The 21,887-nt window shown below is 40.9% G+C and overlaps 1 protein-coding gene and 1 pseudogene across 3 annotated transcripts in view; one reads left to right on the top strand and one right to left on the bottom strand.

Annotated features, from left to right (window-relative positions):
• Positions 1 to 21,887, top strand: part of Zranb3 (zinc finger RANBP2-type containing 3) — a 166,812-nt gene that overhangs the window by 92,171 nt on the left and 52,754 nt on the right. For all 3 annotated transcript variants that reach the window (XM_052736812.1, XM_052736810.1, XM_052736813.1), the window contains 2 exons: positions 12,757 to 12,928; positions 15,128 to 15,244. In XM_052736812.1, coding sequence (XP_052592772.1) covers positions 12,757 to 12,928; positions 15,128 to 15,244 — 289 coding nt within the window. The remainder of the gene's footprint in view (positions 1 to 12,756; positions 12,929 to 15,127; positions 15,245 to 21,887) is intronic.
• On the bottom strand, positions 1,740 to 2,067 carry LOC128109352 (COX assembly mitochondrial protein homolog; annotated as a pseudogene).

Here is a 21,887-nt window from a genome sequence, read left to right as displayed (position 1 = left end):
ACAGGGTTTCTCTGTGTAGCTTTGAGCCTTTTCCTAGAACTCACTTGGTAGTCCAGGCTGGCCTCGAACTCACAGAGATCCGCCTGGCTCTGCCTCCCGAGTGCTGGGATTAAAGGCGTGTGCCACCACCGCCCGGCAACATAAGCATTTTTTTACATTTGGATTTTGACCCTTTTTACTACATAAATATTGTTTCCTTTTTTATAGTTGCATGGCATATTATTGAGATTATACTGTGGTTTCAGAGATGCCAGAGATATGAGGGGGTTTGCATTCATTAAGTGGTATATTATTGGGGCTCTACCATAGTGTTTGGAGGGATAGGGGCTTAAGGGAGTTTGTATCTCATGACATTTTCTTATCAGAGGGATAGATGGCTTGTTGAGTTCAAAGAAATGAAGACGTAGGAGATTAAAACTTTGAAAGTTGGCCAGGCGGCGATATCGCATGCCTCTAATCCCAGCACTCGGGAGGCAGAGGCAGGCAGATCTCTGTGAGTTCAAGGCCAGCCTGATCTACAGAGTGAGATCCAGGGCAGGCACCAAAACTACACAGAGAAACCCTGTCTCAAAAAACAAAAAAAAAAGAAAGAAAAGAAAAAGAAAGAAAAATTTGAAAGTTGGAGCTCAGAGGTTAAGAGTGCAGGCTGCTCTTCCAGAGGTCCTGAGTTCAATTCCCAGCAACCACATCGTGGCTCACAACCATCTGTAATGAGATCTGGTGCCCTCTTCTGGCATGCAGGCAGAACACTGTATAGATAATAAACAAACAAATAAATAAATAATTTGAAAGTTATCATGGTCTGAACTACAGGATGGGAATGAGATGGTGAGATTAGTAGCATAGGCTTATTAGCAATGCTTAGTAGCCATTTGAGATCAGTAACATGTTGTTCGAATCTTAGATGGTCTTTTAATAAAAAGCTCAGAGCCAGATAGGGTGAAAGCTGAAAGATAGGGTGAAAGCTGACAGAGAAGCAGAGCAGCCAGCCACTAGTTCTTACCTCTACGAAATTCTCAGCCTAAAGAGAGAGAGTTCCTATTTCCTCATGCCTTATATACCTTTCTGTGTCCTGCCATATTACTTCCTGGGATTAAAGACGTGTGTTTCCCAAGCAAAGGCATGAGATCTCAAATGCTGGGATTAAAGGTATATGCCACCACTGCCTGGCTCTGTTTCTAATCTAGTGGCTGGCTCAGTCCTCTGATCCTCAGGCAGGTTTATTTGGGTACACAGTATGTCACCAGAGTAACATGGATTAGTAGTGGAGCCAGTCTTCTCAGTGGTAGATTTCCACAGCAATGTGGTAGAGGCCTAAAGTATGCCTAGAGTTGGATCTGTCTAATATTGGGAGTTTTGTATCAACTTCTGATAGCTGTAGAGGCTGAAGGACAAGGAGGACTAGTTATCCTGGTAAGACTCCGAAGTCAGCATGGGCAAGGAAGGTGTGGGGACCGGAAGGGGATAACAGTCACTTGGCCAAAATATCGTAATGAGAAGTATACAGCGCTAGGTAAATGAATGGGTGCCTTAGAGGAATCAATAGAGACCAGAATTGTTATTATTATTTTAGTTTTATCTTCTATCCTGTATTTAATAAACCAGAACTCTGAAATAAAGATTTTTTGCTTCATAAAATATCAGTATTTTCATGATGGGAATAAAGTAAACATTGTTTTCTCTGCTACTTGTAGTTAGCATTATAAATGTTTCCATTAATACAGAAGTTCCTGACTCACTTAAATATTTGCCTTCATGCTTGTTGGAAGCTCCTGGAACCTTTTCTCAGTAGGAATCCCTGTTTTTCTGAATTCTTCCCTTTCCTTGAGATATTTCAGTTTGTATCCTTCATAAAAGGTTGAATCATCATAATCAGCAGTTAGACATTCTTTCAGTGCAGAATTTTCTTTCTGGCATTTTACTAACATATGGATTTTGGCATCCTTGTAACATGTAGTGAAATCTTCAACTTGTTCAGAACACCTCTCTCTGTCCTTGTCTCATTATTTTGGGGATCAGAACATCTTTTACAGCATGCCTGAGGTGCTGCTCTGCAGGGTGTAGCATCTTCTTGGCAGGTAGATGAGAAGCCAGCTGCTTGGCTGGAGCAGAAAGGAAGCTATTTTGAAACAGATTTGTTTTATTTTACTTATTTTAAGTTCTGTGTGGGTGGGGAAGGAGGTTGTGCACATGAGTACTGGTGCCCTTGGAGGCCAGAGGCACCAGATTCCCCTGGAACTGTAGTTACAGCAATTACACGTGATTGAGAGCTGTCTGCCCCGGGTGCTGGGAACTTATTTGGGCTTTAGATTTTGACTTTAATGTGAGAACTTTAAAACTATACATTCGTATATATGTAGAATTGGAGCAGTGGGTTCTGGGGCTCAAGCCCCAGTCCTCATGCTTGTATGGTAAGCACTTTGCTTACTCAACAGTCTTCCGAGACAGCTAGTATAATTTCTTCCTGAGATGTTTGGTAGAACTCAGGAGTGAGTCCACCTAGACCTGGTGTTCTCTGCTTTAGGAGAATATTAATTAGCAACTGAAGTTTTTCAAGAAATGCAGACCTCCTTGGAGTGTCTCTTCTCAACCCTACTGCATCTTGTGTGTGTACTGCACAGTAGCTGTAAGTGAAGAGAGCGGCCATTGTGGGATATCAGCGTTTCTCAGCTCTGTTGTCCTAATGCCCACTTTCCATAATGAATATTCACTACTCCCTTGTTACACTGGAAGGAAATTCATAGGCATAACCATATATAGCCACATGTAATTTCAAATAAAGAATCCAGCATAATGCAGAGAGAAAATAAAAGTTAAGGTAACCATAAACATGTACTTTAATATGTAAGTAGGTTGAGACTACATTAGAACACAATTTAAAATGAATGTAGTAAATAAGTTTATATTTATGGTTATAGGAAATCTAAAACTTCATCAATTGTGATATATGCACTATTATTTTATATGCTTCCAAAGGATAATTTCTGTAGTTAAACTGATTTGCACATCTGTAAATTCCAGGTATATAAAGTTAGAGAAATATAAATCATAAATTGATGAAAATTTACTGTGTTCAGAATTGTGGATACTGCTGTTCATGTGGAAGCTAATATATCACAGCTGTGTTCATATGGTAGCCAGTACACCACAGCTGTGTTCATATGGTAGCCAGTACACCATAGCTGTGTTCATATGGTAGCCAGTACTCCACAGCTGTGTTCATATGGTCGCCAGTACACCACAGCTGTGTTCTGATAGTAGCCAGTATACCACAGCTGTGTTCTGATGGTAGCCAGTACTCCACTAATATCTTCAAACAGTGTTTAATAAATCACAGTTATGTGTATTATAGCTTAGCCACCAGAGTGTTTTGGGGGTCAGTGGCATGGTTTTCCACATTAACAAAGTATTCTGAGTTGAGTTTCCAACAGAACAATGTAGGAGATCCCTTTTAGTTAGCATTATATACAATTTCTAGAAAAATTCAGTGAATAATAAACTTGTACAAGAATAGTTCATTGCTGCAACCCTAAGTTCTTAGCTGCTGTTGCCTATTCTTAGATATAAAAGGAGTAGATTTATTATTTCAGCTCTGCTCGCTTTCCACTTTGGTTTTGTTTCTGGGCTGCAGTGATATTTGTCCTGACTTTGTCTTCAAATGTGAACTTTTGTTTTCTCTTTATGTTTATCCAGCCTGAGTTTGAAGCCACATCAGAATACATACATCAGAATCTCCACATTGTATGAAAGTCTTTTCATTTAGTTTTTGAAGCTATGTGTATGTAGTGCTTTAATAAAAATATTCTTTTAAAATATAGCTCTGGTTGGGCGGTGGTGGTGCCACCCAGCACTCGGGAGGCAGAGGCAGGCAGATCTTTGTGAGTTCGAGGCCAGCCTGGTCTATGGAACGAGATCCAGGAAAGGCTCAAAGCTACACAGAGAAACCCTGTCTCGAAAAAACATATATATATATATATATATATATATATATATATATATATATATATATACACATATATATATGAAGTTTTAAAAACAGGAGCTAAATGTCATGTGCTAGTCCAAAGTAGTTTCTAAAGCTAGGCTTGATGGGGTACTCCTGTGATCTCAGCACTTGACAGGTCATCCTTGGGTCACCCTGGAATCATGAGACACTGTCTTTAAAAAGTAAAGGAAGCCGGGCGGTGGTGGTGCACGCCTTTAATCCCAGCACTCGGGAGGCAGAGCCAGGCGGATCTCTGTGAGTTCGAGGCCAGCCTGGGCTACCAAGTGAGTTCCAGGAAAGGCGCAAAGCTACACAGAGAAACCCTGTCTCGAAAAACAAAAACAAAACAAAACAAAAAAAGTAAAGGAAGAAGGGAGAGAAGGGGAAGAAAGGGAGAGAGAGGAGAGGTAATGGGGTGGGGTGGGGTGGTGGAGGGATGGAGAGTGGCAGCGGCAAATGTGTATATGGTCCTCTGCTCACCCAGAAGAAGGCCTGTGAAAAAAGCAACTCTTCATTTGCGTGAAGGTCTGCAGAGATGAGTGCAGACACCTTGCCACGCTTTTTTTTTCTATGTATGGCTGCATACTGCTATTTTAGCCATCACCCTTTGTTGCTAGAAGCAGATAGTAAAAATGGTACTTGTACATGGTGCTCCATCCATATGAAAGTTTTATGTTTTTATAAGATTTTTTACTTTTAATTATGTGTGTATATGTATCTGTGTATTGCTTTGTGAACAATGCAGTGACCTCAGAGGCCAGCAGAGGGCCTCAGATCCCCTGGAGCTGGAGTTACAGGTCACAGCTGTGAGCTGCCAGCCATGGGTTCTAGCAACCAAACATTGGTCTTAGAAAAACAATCTGTACTCTTAACTGCTGAGCTGTCTCTCCAGCCCCAATTGCTTATGTTTATAGATATAGGTTAAAAATAAAATAAGGAAGAAAACATTACGTAGTAAATAGACTGTTCAGCTCTTTTCCACCCCACAACGTCCGTCATTAGTGCTAATATCAGATACATACTCTAAGTATCCACATCATGGTATGATGTGCAAGCTAAATAATATATCTTTTGTTTGTTTGTTTTTAATTTAATTTATTTTATTTTAAATTAAGTATTGCCAGGTGGTGGGTGGCACATGCCTTTAATCCCAGCACTCGGGAGGCAGAGCCAGGCAGATCTCTGTGAGTTTGAGACCAGCCTGGTCTACAGAGAGAGATCCAGGATAGGCTCCAAAACTACACAGAGAAATCCTGTCTGGAAAAACCAAATAATAATAATAATAATAATAAAAAAGTATAATTATATCATTTCCCCCTCCAATTCCTCCCCTCTCTCTGCTTCTTAAATTCATGAGCTCCTTTCCCTCTAATTATTATTGTCACACACACACACACACACACACACACACACACACACACACGGTTGTATTTACATGTTTATGTATTTGTATATTTCTTGTATTTAGATTTATATATATGGAGGAGGAGGGAGGGAGGGAGGACGAGATGAGGAGTGCCGGTGGGATATAAACAAACAAGTGTAAAGTACAGCCGCAGAGTCTGTTTAGTGTTGCTTGCACGTGTGTTTTTAGGCTGACCGCTTGGGTGTTGAATCATCACTTAGGGGCTCCTCCCTGGGGAGGACTAGCTCTCCTGGACTCAGCATTGTTTAGTGACTGTAACTCTTCACCTAGGGTGGGGCCTTGTGAGATTCCCCATCCACTTTGGCATGTCTATTGACGCTGTCATTGCTCGGGTCTTGTTCAGGCAGCTTTATTGTTGAGATTTCATGGGTGTCTCTTCTTTGAAATCTATAGAAGACACAAGCTTATAGAACTCCTGGTCCTCTGTCTCTTATAATTGTTCCCAGCCCTCTTAGGTGCTGGGTTATGTTTTAATGTGTCAACTGGGGCTGGGCACCCCACAGTCAGTTATTCTCTGCATTCACCAATCTGGCTTTCTCTAATGGTCTCTGTCCGTTGCAAAAAGAAGCTTCTTTGGTGAGGGGGAGAACTTCTGTAATCAGGTTGTCTAAGGATGGTATGTCTTAACATTGTCTCTTAAGATCAAAATAAATGATAAGCAAAGGTGTCAATAGAACAAAGAAATAAGTGTGATGATTGTACGTCCAGAAGTATACATTGGAAGAATGAAATTTTAGGACAATAAACTGAGAGCTCACTCCCCTTGGTTAGTGAAATTTCTACCTACTCTCATGAAATTGATTAAACACTTGGTACGGAATAGTACTTCCAACTAGGTTTTTTTTTTAAATGCACCTATGGACTTATAGAGACGAATTTCTAAACAGTCTTATTAAGTAAGAAACATGGAGCCAAATACAGAGGTAATAGCCAAAGAGATCAGAGAACTAGCGAAGAGCCACGACTACCTTATCTTACCACCTCGACACCATCACTTCCCCCGAGAGTTTCTTCCCATCTAACTTGTGTTTTTATTGCTTTCCTGTTCTGCTTTCTCATTGGCTCTAAGCCCAGCCACATGACTTCCTTGTCACTACCTGTCTATACAGACCTCCAGGTCTCTATGGTTGGTACTGGGATTAAAGGCTCCTGTCACCACGCTTGGCTGTGTCCTTGTCCACACAGAGACTCTGCCTGCCATGTGATCTGATTAAAGGCGTGTGCTCCCACCGCCGGACTTCTGCTTATAGCTCACTATGTGACCTCTGATCTCCAGGCAAACTTCATTTATTAACATACAAATAAAATCACATTTCAGCACAATTAAAAGATCACCACAGACTTATGAGATAGTTCAGTGGGTAAAGTGTGTGCCACACAATCTTAACAATCTGAGTTCGATCCCTAGAACCTGCATAAAGGTGGAAGGAGAGAACCAATTTCCAAAAGTTGACCTCTGACTTCCACATGTGTCCCATGTGTGTGTACACACACACACACACACACACACACACACACACACACACACACACACATAAATAATTAAAACATTTAAAAAATATCCCGAGTCTAATTACTGTCTAATTACTGCCTTATGTATTTTACCTTACTTTCGTTTTTGAGAGAGTCTACGTTCCCTTCTTGTTTAGTTCTAGGCCTAGAACTCACTGTGCAGTCCAGGTAGCCTCACTGTTGTAATAATCCTGCCTCCGCCTCCTCAGTACTGGGATTGATGTCTTTTTACAAGTTGATTTTGTGTGAATTTTTGTTTTGCTTTGTTTTCTTTTGTTTTGAGACAGGGTTTCCCTGTGTAGCCCTGGCCATCCTGGAACTTACTCGTAGACTAGACTGGCCTGGAACTCAGAGATTTGCCTGCCCCTGCCTCCAGAGTGCTGCTGGAATTAAAGGTGTGCACCACCACACCAGTCTTCATTTTGTATGGAATTTTAAGGGACCTAGAATAACGCAAACATTAAAAAGAAAAATTGGCTAGAAGGCCCAGTTATACTGACTCTTCGTGACAGTGTGGCAGTCATACAAGATAGCTAGGGCTGGCAAGAGGCAAGAAGCTACTTGCTGCCAAGCCTGATGGCCTGACTTTGATCCCCAGGATCCACCTGATGCAAGAAGTGACCCTCACAACTTCTTGTCTGACTTCCACATATACTGCACCATATGTAAAGTAAATAAATGTAAAAAATAGTTTAAGAAAGAATAAATATCCATATCAGTGAAATGGAAGAGCTTTATGATAAATGAACTTTTAACAAAAGACATTCATATGGTGGTTCTGGGACACCTTAGTAGCCATTTTAAAGCTAGGGTGTATACACCATGTACAAAATTCCACTCCAAATGTGTCAAAGAACTGAATGTAAAATCAGCACCTAGAGGGAAGACCTTACTTACATCATGGTAAATCTTCACACCTCAAATTTAATAACGCATTCCTAGATACGACGCTGACATCAGGAACAATGGAAGAGCAACTGGATGAAGTCTGTCCTATCAGAATTAACAACTTCAGTACTTAACAAGAGATACCGTCAAGAAATTGAACTGGGCATACATGTGTGCTTGTAGTCCTAGTGCTTAGGTGACTGAGGCAGGAGGATCGCAAGTTTGAAGCCAGCCTGGGTACCTTGAAAACATTACCCACAGAATGGGAAAAATATTTACAAATTGTGCCCTTGATAGATGACATGTGTTTAATATGTGGATAGCTCTTATAACTCAGGTACTAAAGCTCTTATAACTCAGGTACTAAAACTAACTCAGCTAAAATGTGCAAATGATTTGAATAGACATTTCTCAATAAAAGATATATAAATGACCACCAAACATATTTTAAAATGGTTCCTGTCACTCATCAGAGGGTGTGACTCAAAACTACAAGAGAGATATTGTATACTTGGCAGGACACACAGAACCAGACACAAGTGGATGTGGAGAAACCGTAACTCATGTGAACCACTGATGGCTACGTCACGTCATGTGGTGTGTTCTTGGGTTCTCCTCCTGCACTGGTGATAGGTGTGTCAATTGCTTTTGCAAACCCACTGATTCCCTCAGTACTTAGAGTCACTCACTGTTCCAGTCTTTGCGTGCCTAGCATATACCCAAGAGAAGTGGAAGTGCACACTTGCACAGACTCTTCCTGGATGCTTGGAGCAGCTTTATTTGTAATTACAAAACTTGGGAACAGCCCAGATGTCCATCAGTGGGAATGGCTAAAACAATCGTGGTCTGTTTGTGCAATGGAATTTCAGTCAGCCATTGTAAGGAGTGAAAGATCCATTAATGCTTCTGCACACAGGAATTTTAAAAAAGCAGTGTTTAGTGAAGGAAGGCAGCCATAAAGGAACATTCAGTATATGGTTCCACTCATAAATAAGAGTCAACAAGCAACTTGATTGGGACAAAATCTAAGTAAGTAATCTAAGTAAGGCAGCCACACCCTTAATCCCAGCACTCAGGAGGCAGAGGCAAGAGGGTCTCTGTGAGTCAGAGGCTAGCCTGGTCTACATAGTGAGCCCAGTATAGCCAGTGCTCAGTAGAGACCCTGTCACCAGAGAGAGAGAGAGAGAGAGAGAGAGAGAGAGAGAGAGAGAGAGAGAGAGAGAGAGAGAGATGAGGATGACCTTGAACTTCCTCTGATCTTCCTCTCTCCAACTTCAGTGTGTTGGCATTACAGGTGTGTACCACCATGCCTGATATACAGAGGCTAGAACCCAGGGCCTTACATATGCCAGGCAAGCATTCAACTGAGCTACATCCTAGCCAAGGACATAGGATTCCTTCCTCTTTGATTTATTTATTATGTATACAGTGTTCTGTCTGCATGTATGCCTGCCTGCCAGAAGAGGGCACCAGATCTCATTACAGATGGTTGTGAGCCACCATGTGGTTGCTGGGAATTGATCTCAAGACCTCTGGAAGGACAGCCAGTGCTCTTAACCTTGAACCATCTCTCCAGCCCAAGGATTCTTTCTTCTTTCTTTCTTTCTTTCTTTCTTTCTTTCTTTCTCTCTTTCTTTCTTTCTTTCTTTCTTTCTTTCTTTCTTTCTTCCTTCCTTCCTTCCTTCCTTCCTTCCTTCCTTCCTTCCTTCCTTCCTTTCTTTCTTTCTTTCTTTCTTTTTCTTTCTTTCTTTCTTTCTTTCTTTTTTTCTTGAGACAGGGTTTCTCTGTGTAGCTCTGCCTCCACAGTGCTGGGATTAAAGGCATGCACCACCACCGCCCGGCAAGGATTCTTTCTTGAGGTGATAAAAATGTTCTAAAATTTGTGGCAGTTAAATTGCTACAAATCTATGCATATACTAAAAACCATAGAAGCCTGCATTTGGCATGTTCTGTATGGAAGTGTGAATTCTGTTTCAATGGGGCTGGTTTTAAAATTAGAATATTTGGGCTGGTGAGGTGACTCAGCAGGTAAGGAACCCACATGATGGAAGGAGAGAACTGACTCCCACACCTTGTTCTCTGGCCTCTACACGTGCACCATGGCTTATACCCCCTCCCAAATAAATAAGTGTGATTTTATAAAATTATATATAATCACTATCAAATATAATGACAAGTAATCATTTGTTGGTGGGTGGTGGCTCTTCTAGCCCCTGTTCTGCACTTCCCTTTGCTTCCCAAATATGAGATTAGGAATTCTTTTGTTTTAAGACAGTGTCTCACTTTGCAGCCCTTACTTGCCTGGAACTCCTGACATGACCCAGCTGATCTCAAACTCACATACATAAGCCTGCCTTTGCTTCCTAAGCGGTGGGATTGATTGAGTGCAACCACTCCCAGCCTCCAGCCTCTTTAATAGAATGTTTTTGTTCTTTGAGAATTTTATATGTGCATACTGTGTATTTTGATCATATTCACCCCCCTTTTCTCCCCCCAACTCCTCTGGGATCCACCCCCACCCTATTTCCCAAGCTTCCAATGTTCTTGAGAGTAAGTGCCACCTCTGGCTCCTTAGCGTCTTCTGAAAAGAGATGAAGTGGAGGTAAGTTGCAGTGAGAAATAATTTTGGTAACCCCTGCTTCAATGCCAAGCATACAATTTACAATAAGCTTGAGGTAAAACACCCAGAAAGCAACTACTCGTGCTTCTTTCTGTGATGCACAGTCTCCAAGAAGAGCAGAGAAGCTTCCCCATAACACTCAACACTGTACTGGCATTCTGATATTAGGTTGCTCAAACTTTAGGCTGGGGATGGACTTGCCTAGCATATTCGAGGCCCTGGATCGAATCCCTGGGTTGAGTGCCACAAAGAAAAAAAAAAAAGCTCAGCCATCTACACTTCTGAAACACAGATATTGGTTTCTGCAGGAGGCAGATAAGACACGTATGGTGATCTGTACCCGTCTGTGTACAGTCTTATCCCATGAACTTTCAGATAGTGTGCTTGAGTCCATTTTAATTCAGACATTTCATTCTTTTTTTTATACAGAAATTATTTTTTACAATGGTGGTAAATTCATGTCAAAATTAACTAAAGCAAAATGATTCAAAATAATAGGACTTAAACCAAGGTAGTACTACTTATAATCATCAGTAATTAGGATATTAGTGTTTGTGTTGCATTCTACATGAAGATTATTTTGTTCATAATATTTGCAATTTTTAAAAAATATATAGGTTGATTTAATCCAGCTGCCACCATAATTCAGTGTGTCTCAGTAGCTGTCGGTCATTCATCAGAAATCAAACAATTTAAAGTCAACACAACACTATATAGGATCCAGAGTCCTGTGTATTTTCCATTTGTTTTTCCAGATAGAGTTTCTTTGTGTAGCTTTGCACCTTTCCTGGAACTTACTCTGTAGTGCAACCCGGCCTCAAACTCACAGAGATCCACCTGCCTCTGCATCCTGTATGCTGAGATTAAAGGCGTGTGCCACCACCGCCCACCATATTTTCCATATTTATGTGCCTTATTCTTATTATTATTTTACTTCTCTCTTTAAAGATTTTATGGGGCTGGAGAGATGGCTCAGAGGTTAAGAACACTGGCTGTTCTTCCAGAGGTCCTGAGTTCAATTCCCAGCACCCATATGGTGGCTCACAACCATCTGTAATGAGATCTGGCTCCCTCTTCTGGCCTTCAGGGATACATGCAAACAGAACACTATACATAATAAATAAATCTTTAAAGATTTTATTTATTTTTTTCTTTTTTTCTCCCCATTTTTATTTATTTATTTATTTTTCTATTATCAGCTTGATACAGTATAAATTCTTATCCTAATAGTGAAATGTTTGATTGAGGCTTGCCCAGTAATTGAGTAAAACCAAAACTTATTCTAAGCCACAGTCATCCTAGGGTCCCCCCTGCTATATAGCCTCCTTGGTTCTGTGGGTTGCAGTCTGATTGTTCTTTGCTTTATATCTAGAATCCACTTATGAGTGAGTACAGACATTTCATTCTAAAAACAAAATTAAAGAGTTCTTCCAACATCTTCTTTCTGTGTGGGCAGTTTGGAGTCTTAGGTTTCTTTTGTTAATGATGTAGTCAAAGCATACCTAGTATGGTGAATGGAAAAATAGGTGACAGAGTTAGGTATTGGCAAGCATTTTCCCCAGTGTTTTCTTCTGTTTTTTTCAAGACAGGGTTTCTCTGTGTAGCCCTGGCTGTCTTGGAACTTGCTTTGTAGACCAGGCTGGCCTCAACTCACAAAGACCTGCCTGCCTCTGCCTCCCTTAAAGGCATGTGCCACCACTGCCCAGCATTTCCCCAGTTTAATATATACACAAATCTTTAAGTATGAGTATATAAACATTAAAGGAAGCAAAATATTTCAGTGGCATGAAAATACATCAGGCGTGGTAGTAGCTAATTTGGTAGAATGCCTGCCTAGTATACATTCATAGTGATCCCCGTGCCTTAGGCTCTTGAGTCCTAGAATTACAATTGTGAGTCAACATACACTACTTAGATTAGCTCTTTTTTTTAAGATTTATTTTTAAAGTGTGTGTGTGTGTGTGTGTGTGTGTGTGTGTGTGTGTGTGTGTGTGTGAGAGAGAGAGAGAGAGAGAGAGAGAGAGAGAGAGAGAGAGAGAGAGAGAGGCGCCCTTGGAGGCCATCAGACCCTTGGGGCTTGAGTTACAAATGTGAGCCACCTGATGTGAGTGACAGAGACCGAACTTAGGTCCACTGCAGGAGCAGTGTGCCATCTTAACCGTGGAACCATCTCTTCAGCCCCTTAGGTCAGCTTTTTGAAACTGGTTTTCATTTGGAAATAACAGGACAGCGCCATTGCTCCCTATTATTACAAGGAGGGACGGACTGCATACAGGGATGTCCTCCTGCTGCGCTCAGCTTTGCTTTGTCTTTTCATCCTACCAGGTACTTTGGTAAAAGGCGTCAGTGGGATTGCAGAGGAGCATCGAACCTTAGTGAACTCCACCAGCTGCTAAGTGACATGATGATCAGAAGGTTAAAGAGTGAAGTTTTGAGCCAGCTGCCCCCTAAAGTCAGACAGCGCATTCCCTTTGACCTGCCGCCAGCAGCAGTCAAGGTAAGGGCCTGGGTTTACCTGAAAGTCTTACTTTAAGCATTATGAATTATCCTATTAAAGACTGTATATCACGTTTCACAGAAAAGCATGCTTTCTTGAAACAGGTTTGATTAGTAGAACAGGACGTCTATTGGTTTTGTTTCATTTCAGGAAAAACACAAGATTTTAATTATCAAATATGTGAACAGATATAGCTCCTAGTGATTAAAAAATTTTCTATTGAGCTGGGCGGTGGTGGCGCACGCCTTTTATCCCAGCACTTGGGAGGCAGAAGCAGGCAGATCTCTGTGAGTTCAAGGCCAGCCTGGTCTCCAAAGCGAGTTCCAGGAAAGGCGCAAAACTACACAGAGAAACCCTGTCTCGAAAAAAACAAAAAACAAAAAAATTTCTATTGAATATAGGAAAAAGCACAGTGATGAAACTATTCAGTATTAAGGACTCATGTTATCTACAATGTAAGTCCCAGTAGTTAGTAAGGAATACTGTGTTTCATGTTCTCTGGATACACACACACACACATACACACACACACACACACACACACACACACACACACACACACCCCTAAAGATGGGGCCGAGGCAATGGCTCCATGTGTGAAATGCTTGCCATGCAAGTGTGAGGACTTGACTTGGGTATCTCAGAACCCAGGTAAAACTGGTACCGTGATAGGTGCCTCTGTAATTCCAGTGCTGCTGAAATGAGATGGGAGCAGAGACATGAGAGTCCCCAGAAGCTGTCAGGCCATAGCAGTGAACAATAGGAGACCCTGTCTCAAACAAGGGAGGAGGTGAGACCCGCACACTAGCTGTCCCTGACCCCCAACACACAAACATATGCCATAGAGTACATGAATGCATGCATGCGTGTACACGCACAGAGACACATACATCACACACGAAGATTTCTTTTTGTAAGTATAAATAGCTATATTGCAGAATAACTTGAATGTAGCTCTGTTCTTGAAATCTGAAACCCTGTGATAACCTTGCAGGATGTAATATTTAACATATCTGAAAGCCAAATGTTTATTTTCCCTGATCGTCACCTAGATTTACTTTTGGGGAGCACATTACCTGTACAGTCTCTGGATGTGACTGAGTGAACAAGGATTTTTTCACTGTTACATCTTAGAAGTTAAATCAGTGTCTTGTAAACATTGGATACTATGGTATTGCTTACCAAACCAAACTAGTGGGAACTCATGAAATTTAGACCAGCACCTGTGGAGCCTCCACGGGACTGGACTAGGCCCTCTGCATAAGGGAGACAGTTGTGTAGCTTGATCTGCTTAAGGGGTCCCCTGGCAGTAGGATCAGGATCCATTCCTGGTGCATGAGCCGGCTTTTTGGAGCCCAGTGCCTATGGTGGAACACCTTACACAGCCTTGGTGCAGGGGGAGGGGCTTGGACCTACCTAAACTGAATGTACCAGGCTCTGCTGACTCCCCATGAGAGGCCTGACGTTCTTGTAGGTGGGAATGGAGGATAGGTTGGAGGCGAGAGGCTGGAGGGAAGAGGGAAATCTGTGATTGATATGTAAAATGAATAAAAAATTTCTTAATAATAAAAAAAGAATTCTTACTTTATCTGCTATTTTAGCATTAAAGAGAAAAATGAAATGAAAAATCAATTTATGATCATACTATATTTTATGTAACTAGTATTTCTTTCATCCTTATACTTGTTTTTGGTTTTTTTAAGATAGGGTTTCTCTGTGTAGTTTTAGCGCCTGTCCTGGATCTCGCTCTGTAGACCAGGCTGTCCTCGAACTCACAGAGATCCACCTGGCTCTGCCTCCTGAGTGCTGGGATTAAAGGTGTGTGCCACCACCGCCCAGCATCCTTATACTTGTTTAAATAATACATCTTACTACAAAAATAAATTCCACCACCCTGTTTTCCTACATGTTCGGTTATTTTTCACTTTATACACTGTTTTTCAAGAGGAATTAATAATTCAGTTGTTTGAATTATGGTGTGACATAACTTGTTGCTGGCTTCTCTCATTAGCATAGACATGTGACCTGTCTCTGCACTGTGGTTTTAAATGAACACATTGATATCTATGGGAATTATATAAAAATTCTTTTTATAACTTTCTATACAGAGAAGGAGAAAATAGGACCTGATGCATGATTGAATTAATTGTTCTGTTCTTGATCCTGTAATCATGAACAATGTTATTCCTCTCCACATAGGAACTGAATGCCAGCTTTGAAGAATGGCAAAAATTAATGAGAGATCCAAATTCAGGTGCCACGGAGACGGTTATGGGGTTGATAACACGCATGTTTAAACAGACTGCAATTGCCAAGGTACTCCTTGTTGGGCCATTATGTATTTGTCTTCATAAAAAGTTTTCAGTGTGTTTTAATTAACCCAATAGGTTACTTATATACTACAACTTGACTCTGCCATTTTTGAATTATGATTGAACACCCAAATGTATTGAAAACAGACAGCAGTGTGAAAAACACTCCTTTTTATAGTTTCCCGTATATACCTTACTTAAGGGATGTACAGATGGTCCTCTTTATTAGCTTTTGGCTTGGTTTCTCTACATGATTCCTGCAAATAATCTTTAAATAAGTTGAGCCAATCATCTTCTATTTGTGTTCTGGAGTTTAAAGAGTTAGATACACTCACATTTACATAAAATTTAGATGCTATTGGGAGTTCTTGCATCCATGTGACTTTCAGATAAACTTATTGTGTGTTACTGTTTTGACAAGTATAGTATTTATAAATACTGTGGTTCCTCTTTTAGGTTTGTTTGTTTGTTGCTTTTTTGTTTTGTTTTGAGGCAGGGTATTACTGTGTAGTCCTGCCTGGCCTGGAACACTCACTCTGTAGACCAGACTGGTGTTGAACTCACAGAGACCCACCTACTTCTGCCTCTGTAGTGCTGGGATCAAAGGTGTACAACACCACACATGGCTGGTGTGGGGAGCACACGTTTAAGAATTTTTTTTTAATGTCCATATATGTGTGTGGTTGATATATTGTGCACCCCAATACACTTATCTGGGATCAGAAAACAGAACAGCCATAATATTAAACATAGAGGTTAGGCAGTGGTAGCACACGCCTTTAATCCTAGCATTCCAGAGGCAGAGATCCATGTGGATCTCTGTGAGTTCAAAGCCACACTGGAAACAGCCAGGCATGGTGACACACACCTTTAATCCCAGGAAGTGATGGCAGGAAGCAGAAAGGTATATAAGGCGTGAGGACCAGGAATTAGAGCTGGTTAAGCTTTTAGGCTTTTAGCAACAGTTCAGCTGAGATTCATTCTGGATGAAGACTCAGAGGCTTCCAGTCTGAGGAAACAGGATCAGCTGAGGAATTGGCAAGGTGAGGTGGCTGTGGCTTGTTCTACTTCTCTGATCTTTCAGCATTCACCCCAATACCAGGCTCCAAGTTTGTTCTTATTAATAAGACTCTTTAAGATTCATGCTACATATGTGTGCCTGCATGAGTTCATATGCAGCATGCAAATGCCCCCAGAGCCCATATGACATGAGGTGCACTGGAATAGAGTTCCAGATGGTTGTGAGCTGCCCACCATGGGTTCTGAGAACTGAATCTGTGTCCTCTGCAAGAGTAGTAAGTGATCTTAACCCCTGAGTTGTCTCTCCAGCCCACAGTTCTGAGAAATTTATATACATATATATATAAAATTATTTTTAAGTGCAGATTGTTAATTTATAACTAACATAACTTGAAATGTATGCTTTTAAAATGTATAGATAGGAAGCCAGCCCGTAGTGTGGCACACCTTTAATCCCAGCACTTGAGAGGCAGAGGCAGGTGGATCTCTGTAAATTCAAGGCCAGCCTGGTCTACAGAGCTAGTTCCAGGACAGCCAGGACTGTTACACAGTGAAACCCTGCCTCGGGAAAAAAATGTATAGATAGGGACTAGAAAGATGACTCAGTGGCTAAGAGGACTGGCTGTTTGGTGTTCCAGAGGATTTGTTTGGGTTCAAGTCCCAGCACCTGCACTGTGGCTCCAGTTCCAGGGAACCCTACTCCCTCTTCTGGCCTCTGTGAGCATTGCATGCATGTGGTGTATAGACATTCATGCAGGCAAACACTCATACACATAAAATCAAAATAAATAAATCTTTAGAATTCTATAGGTCACTAAGGTTTATCAGATGTACATAGTCAGGCACACTGCAGTGCAATCTGGAGGCTATTTTTGTTACACCAAAAGGTCTCTTACCCCAGCCATTTCCGTTCCATTCACCCCAACTATGGCCGTTGCATATTAGCTTTCAATCACTAAATTTTCACAATTCCCGGACACAGTAAGAAGCCTTGAGTTGAGTTTTTTTCATGTACTGTAAAGCTCTTGGTTTAACCCAGGGTGTTATGTAATTTTTTTTCTTTCTGTTGCATCCTGTGTATCCTCCAATGTATAGAAATACAGCTTAGTTTTTTGTGGTTTCTTCACTAGACTTTTAAGGTATTCCAAATTTTAGGGTGTCCCTTGATAGCAGAATATGCTATTATAAATAAAAATAATGTGATAATCCATGTGGCTGTTTATATAGTCACCATTTTCATGAAATTTTTGATTTCGTTACATTATTGTTATCATGGGGAGCACATGGATGCCGCATGTACAAGTCAGAGGACAACTTTCAGGAGTTGGTTCTCTCCTTCTGCCTCTTCTAAGTCAAGGTCTCTTGTTTCTGTGACTGAACTGCATATTCCAGGCTAGCTGGCCAGCAGGCTTCCTTTCCTGTTACGTCTGTCTCTACCCCCATCCTGCCTTAGGAGTGCTGAGATTACAGGTGTGTGCCACCATATCCAGGTTTTTCACTTGGATTCTAGGGATCAAACGCAAGTCATCAAACTTGCATAACAAGCACTTTTACCTACTCCGCCATCTCTCTGGCCCTAGACATCATTGTTATTTCTTGAGGGCAGAAATCTAGACATAGGACTGTGGTGTCAGAGAAACACATGCTTGCCTTCCAAAACCCTTTGCCAAGCGTTTGACCACTTTGCATTTGTGCTAGCATACATGGGGGCTCCACAGGGCACTGTCATGTTTCCTTTTCTATGGACAGGAAGTGCTTTTTTATTTCGGGTTTTGTTTGTTTGTTCCCAAGTTATACTGGATATATTTTCTTTTTTTAATTTTTTATTTATTTGTTTATTTATTTATTTAATGCAGAATGCCATTTATTGAAGGAGGGAGGAGGTCTTAAATACAGGCTTACAGCACAGTGGGAGAACCCCGGAGGGCAGAAGTTCGCTACCAATGTTTTACAATCTTGCATCTAAGCTGTTAATGCCCATTATGCAGGATACACAGACGAGGATCTTGGATATATTTTCATATTCTTTTTAGTTATTTATTTTCTCTTGTGACCTGTTTACTTAAATTGGACTCCTGCTAATATTGGGTTATAAGGATTCCTTATGTTTAGGAATGGATCCTCATACATACATATATATCTTTGTAAATTTTGCCCCCAACCCTGTGTGTTCTATTTATTTATTTATTTATTTATTTATTTATTTATTTATTTATTTATTATCCATTCATTCATTCATTCATTGTTTTTTTGAGACAGATTTTCTCTACATAGCACTAACTGTCCTGGAACTGTAGTGATACACAGATCAAGTTGGCCTCATACTCAGAGACCCACCTGCCTTTGCTTCCTCAGTGCTGGGATTAAAGGCATAGGCCATCATTGCACAGGCTCTCATTTTGATTTTCGTTACATACTGTTTTAAAGAACAGAAATTTGTAATTTCTAAATATTTCAATATGTCCTTTTCATTCTTCTTTTCTTGATTTTTGAGTCCTGATAAACTTTTGCCTAATACAAATTTACAAAGATACCACCTTTTCTTCTATTAATGCCCTAGCTTTAGAGTGCATAGGTACATCTATGAAGTTTTTAGAGTTAATTCTGTTTTGTTTGTTTGTTTTTTATTTTTGTTTATAGACAGGATCTTACTAGGTAGCCCTAGTTGGCCTGAAAGCTGGCCTTGAACTCTGCAGAGATCCGCATAATTCTTATTAATTAATTAATACTTGGATTAAAGGCGTGTGCCACCATCCAGTTTAGAGTTAATTCTTTACACAGCATAACATAAAGATGGAGATTCACAGATTTTTGTTTTGTTTTGTTTTTCAGAGACAGGGTTTCTCTGTGTAGTTTTGGTTCCTGTTCTGGATCTCACTCTGTAGCCCAGGCTGGCCTCGAACTCACAGAGATCCACCTGGCTCTGCCTCCCGAGTGCTGGGATTAAAGGAGTGCGCTACTACCGCCCAGCTGATTTTTGTATTCTTAAAGGTGTGTGTGTGTGTGTGTGTGTGTGTGTGTGTGTGTGTATGTGTGTTTGTGTGTACCATCACAGTGCTCCTTTGTGCTATAGAGTCGTTCATTATGCTCACATTGCTCTATTGTCCCATCACAATGCTCCCTTGTTCTATCATAGTGTGCTATTATTCTGTCACAGTGATCCATTGTTTTATCACAATTCTCCATTGTGACATCACAGTTTTCCATGGTAACATCATAGTGCTCTATTGTGACATCAAAGTGCTCCATGGTTCTATCACAGTGCTCCAATGTTCTATCACCGTGCTCCATTTTTCTATCACAGTGCTCCATTGTTCTGTCACAGTGCTCAACTGTATCATCACAGTGATCAATTGTATCATTACAGTGTTCAATTGTGACATCAAAGTTCTCCATTGTGACATCACAGTTCTCCATTGTGACATCACAATACTCCACTGTTCTATCACAGTGCTCCATTGTTCTATCACTGTACTCCATGGTGACATCACAGTTCTCCATTGAGACATCATACTACTCCATGGTTCTATCACACTGTTCCATTGTGACATCATAGTACTCCATTGTTGTATCATCAGTCTCCATTGTTCCATCACAGTGCTCCATTGTGACATCATAGTGCTCCATTGTATCATCATAGTGCTCCATTATGACATCACAGTGTTCCACTGTGACACCACAGTTCTCCATTGAGACATCATACTACTCCATGGTTCTATCACACTGCTCCATTGTGACATCATAGTACTCCATTGTTGTATCATCAGTCTCCATTGTTCCATCACAGTGCTCCATTGTGACATCATAGTGCTCCATTGTGACATCAGTGTTCCACTGTGACATCACAGTTCCACTGTGACATCACAGTTCTCCATTGTGACATCATAGTGCTCCATTGTGACATCATAGTGCTCCATTGTATCATCATAGTGCTCCATTGTGACATCACAGTGTTCCACTGTGACATCACAGTTCTCCATTGTGACATCATAGTGCTCCATTGTGACGTCACAGTTCTCCATTTTGACATCGCAGTGCTCCATTCTTGTCACAGTGTTCCATTGTGACATCATAGTGCTTCATTGTGTCATCAGGATGCTCCATTATTCTTTCATAGTGCTCCATGATTCCATCACAGTGCTCCATTGTGACATCACAGTTTTCCATTGTGACATCATAGTTCTCCCTTGTTCTATCTCAGTTCTCCATTGTGACATCACAGTGCTCCAGTGTGACATCATAGTGTTCCATTGTTCTATCACAGAGCTTCAATGTGCCATGACAGTGCTCCATTGATCTATCACAGTGCTCCATTGTTCTATCACACTTCTCCATGTTGATATCACTGCTCTCCATTGTGACATCATAGTACTCCATTGTTGTATCATCAGTCTCCATTGTTCCATCACAGTGCTCCATTGTGACATCATAGTGCTCCATTGTGACATCACAGTGTTCCACTGTGACATCACAGTTCTCCATTGTGACATCATAGTGCTCCATTGTGACATCATAGTGCTCCATTGTATCATCATAGTGCTCCATTGTGACATCACAGTGTTCCACTGTGACATCACAGTTCTCCATTGTGACATCATAGTGCTCCATTGTGACGTCACAGTTCTCCATTTTGACATCGCAGTGCTCCATTCTTGTCACAGTGTTCCATTGTGACATCATAGTGCTTCATTGTGTCATCAGGATGCTCCATTATTCTTTCATAGTGCTCCATGATTCCATCACAGTGCTCCATTGTGACATCACAGTTTTCCATTGTGACATCATAGTTCTCCCTTGTTCTATCTCAGTTCTCCATTGTGACATCACAGTGCTCCAGTGTGACATCATAGTGTTCCATTGTTCTATCACAGAGCTTCAATGTGCCATGACAGTGCTCCATTGATCTATCACAGTGCTCCATTGTTCTATCACACTTCTCCATGTTGATATCACTGCTCTCCATTGTGACATCATAGTACTCCATTGTTCTATCCCAGTGCTCTGCTGTGACATAGTGCTCCATTGATCTATCACAGTGCTCCATTGTTTAATCGTAGTTTGTACCCACTGTGTGTGTGCGCAACACTATTTTCTCACTGAATTTCTCGAACTGTTGTCCCAGTTTGTTTGTGCATACATGCCTGCACATTCATATTTACTTGAAGTCAGTCGTAAACTTAACATGAAAACTGAATTTTACTCTTCGTAACAAATATGAATAAAAAAACTACCTTCTCTGAGTTGGTGAATTTTCACATAAAATAAAGGACTCAATTTCAAAGAAAAATTAAGTTAAACTTTCATGTGTATTCTGTTTAGTTTTTTGAGTATTGAGTTCAAAAGGCGTATTCATTGGAGTGAAAATGTAGGACATGTTAGAAGGAAACCTCTGTCTTCCCGTGTTAGTTCTGGGTTAGTCGTGAGTTAACATCTGATGGTGATCACTGTTCACAGTGTGACGACAGCCGATACATCACACTCCATCCAACTACGCTTCTCTGACAGGTGTTGTTCTAGGCGTTAATAACCATCTTGTGTTGTTTGCTTGTCTGTCGTTGTGCTTGATGCTGAATACAGACGATGTCTCTAAAGTCGGAGAAAACCCTTTGGTGACTTTTTTCTGTGTT

The sequence above is a fragment of the Peromyscus californicus genome, unplaced genomic scaffold (assembly GCF_007827085.1).
Source record: "Peromyscus californicus insignis strain IS unplaced genomic scaffold, ASM782708v3 Scaffold_14__1_contigs__length_90479793_seg_2, whole genome shotgun sequence".
NCBI lineage: Eukaryota > Metazoa > Chordata > Mammalia > Rodentia > Cricetidae > Peromyscus > Peromyscus californicus.
This window is presented reverse-complemented; position numbering and strand designations above follow the sequence as displayed.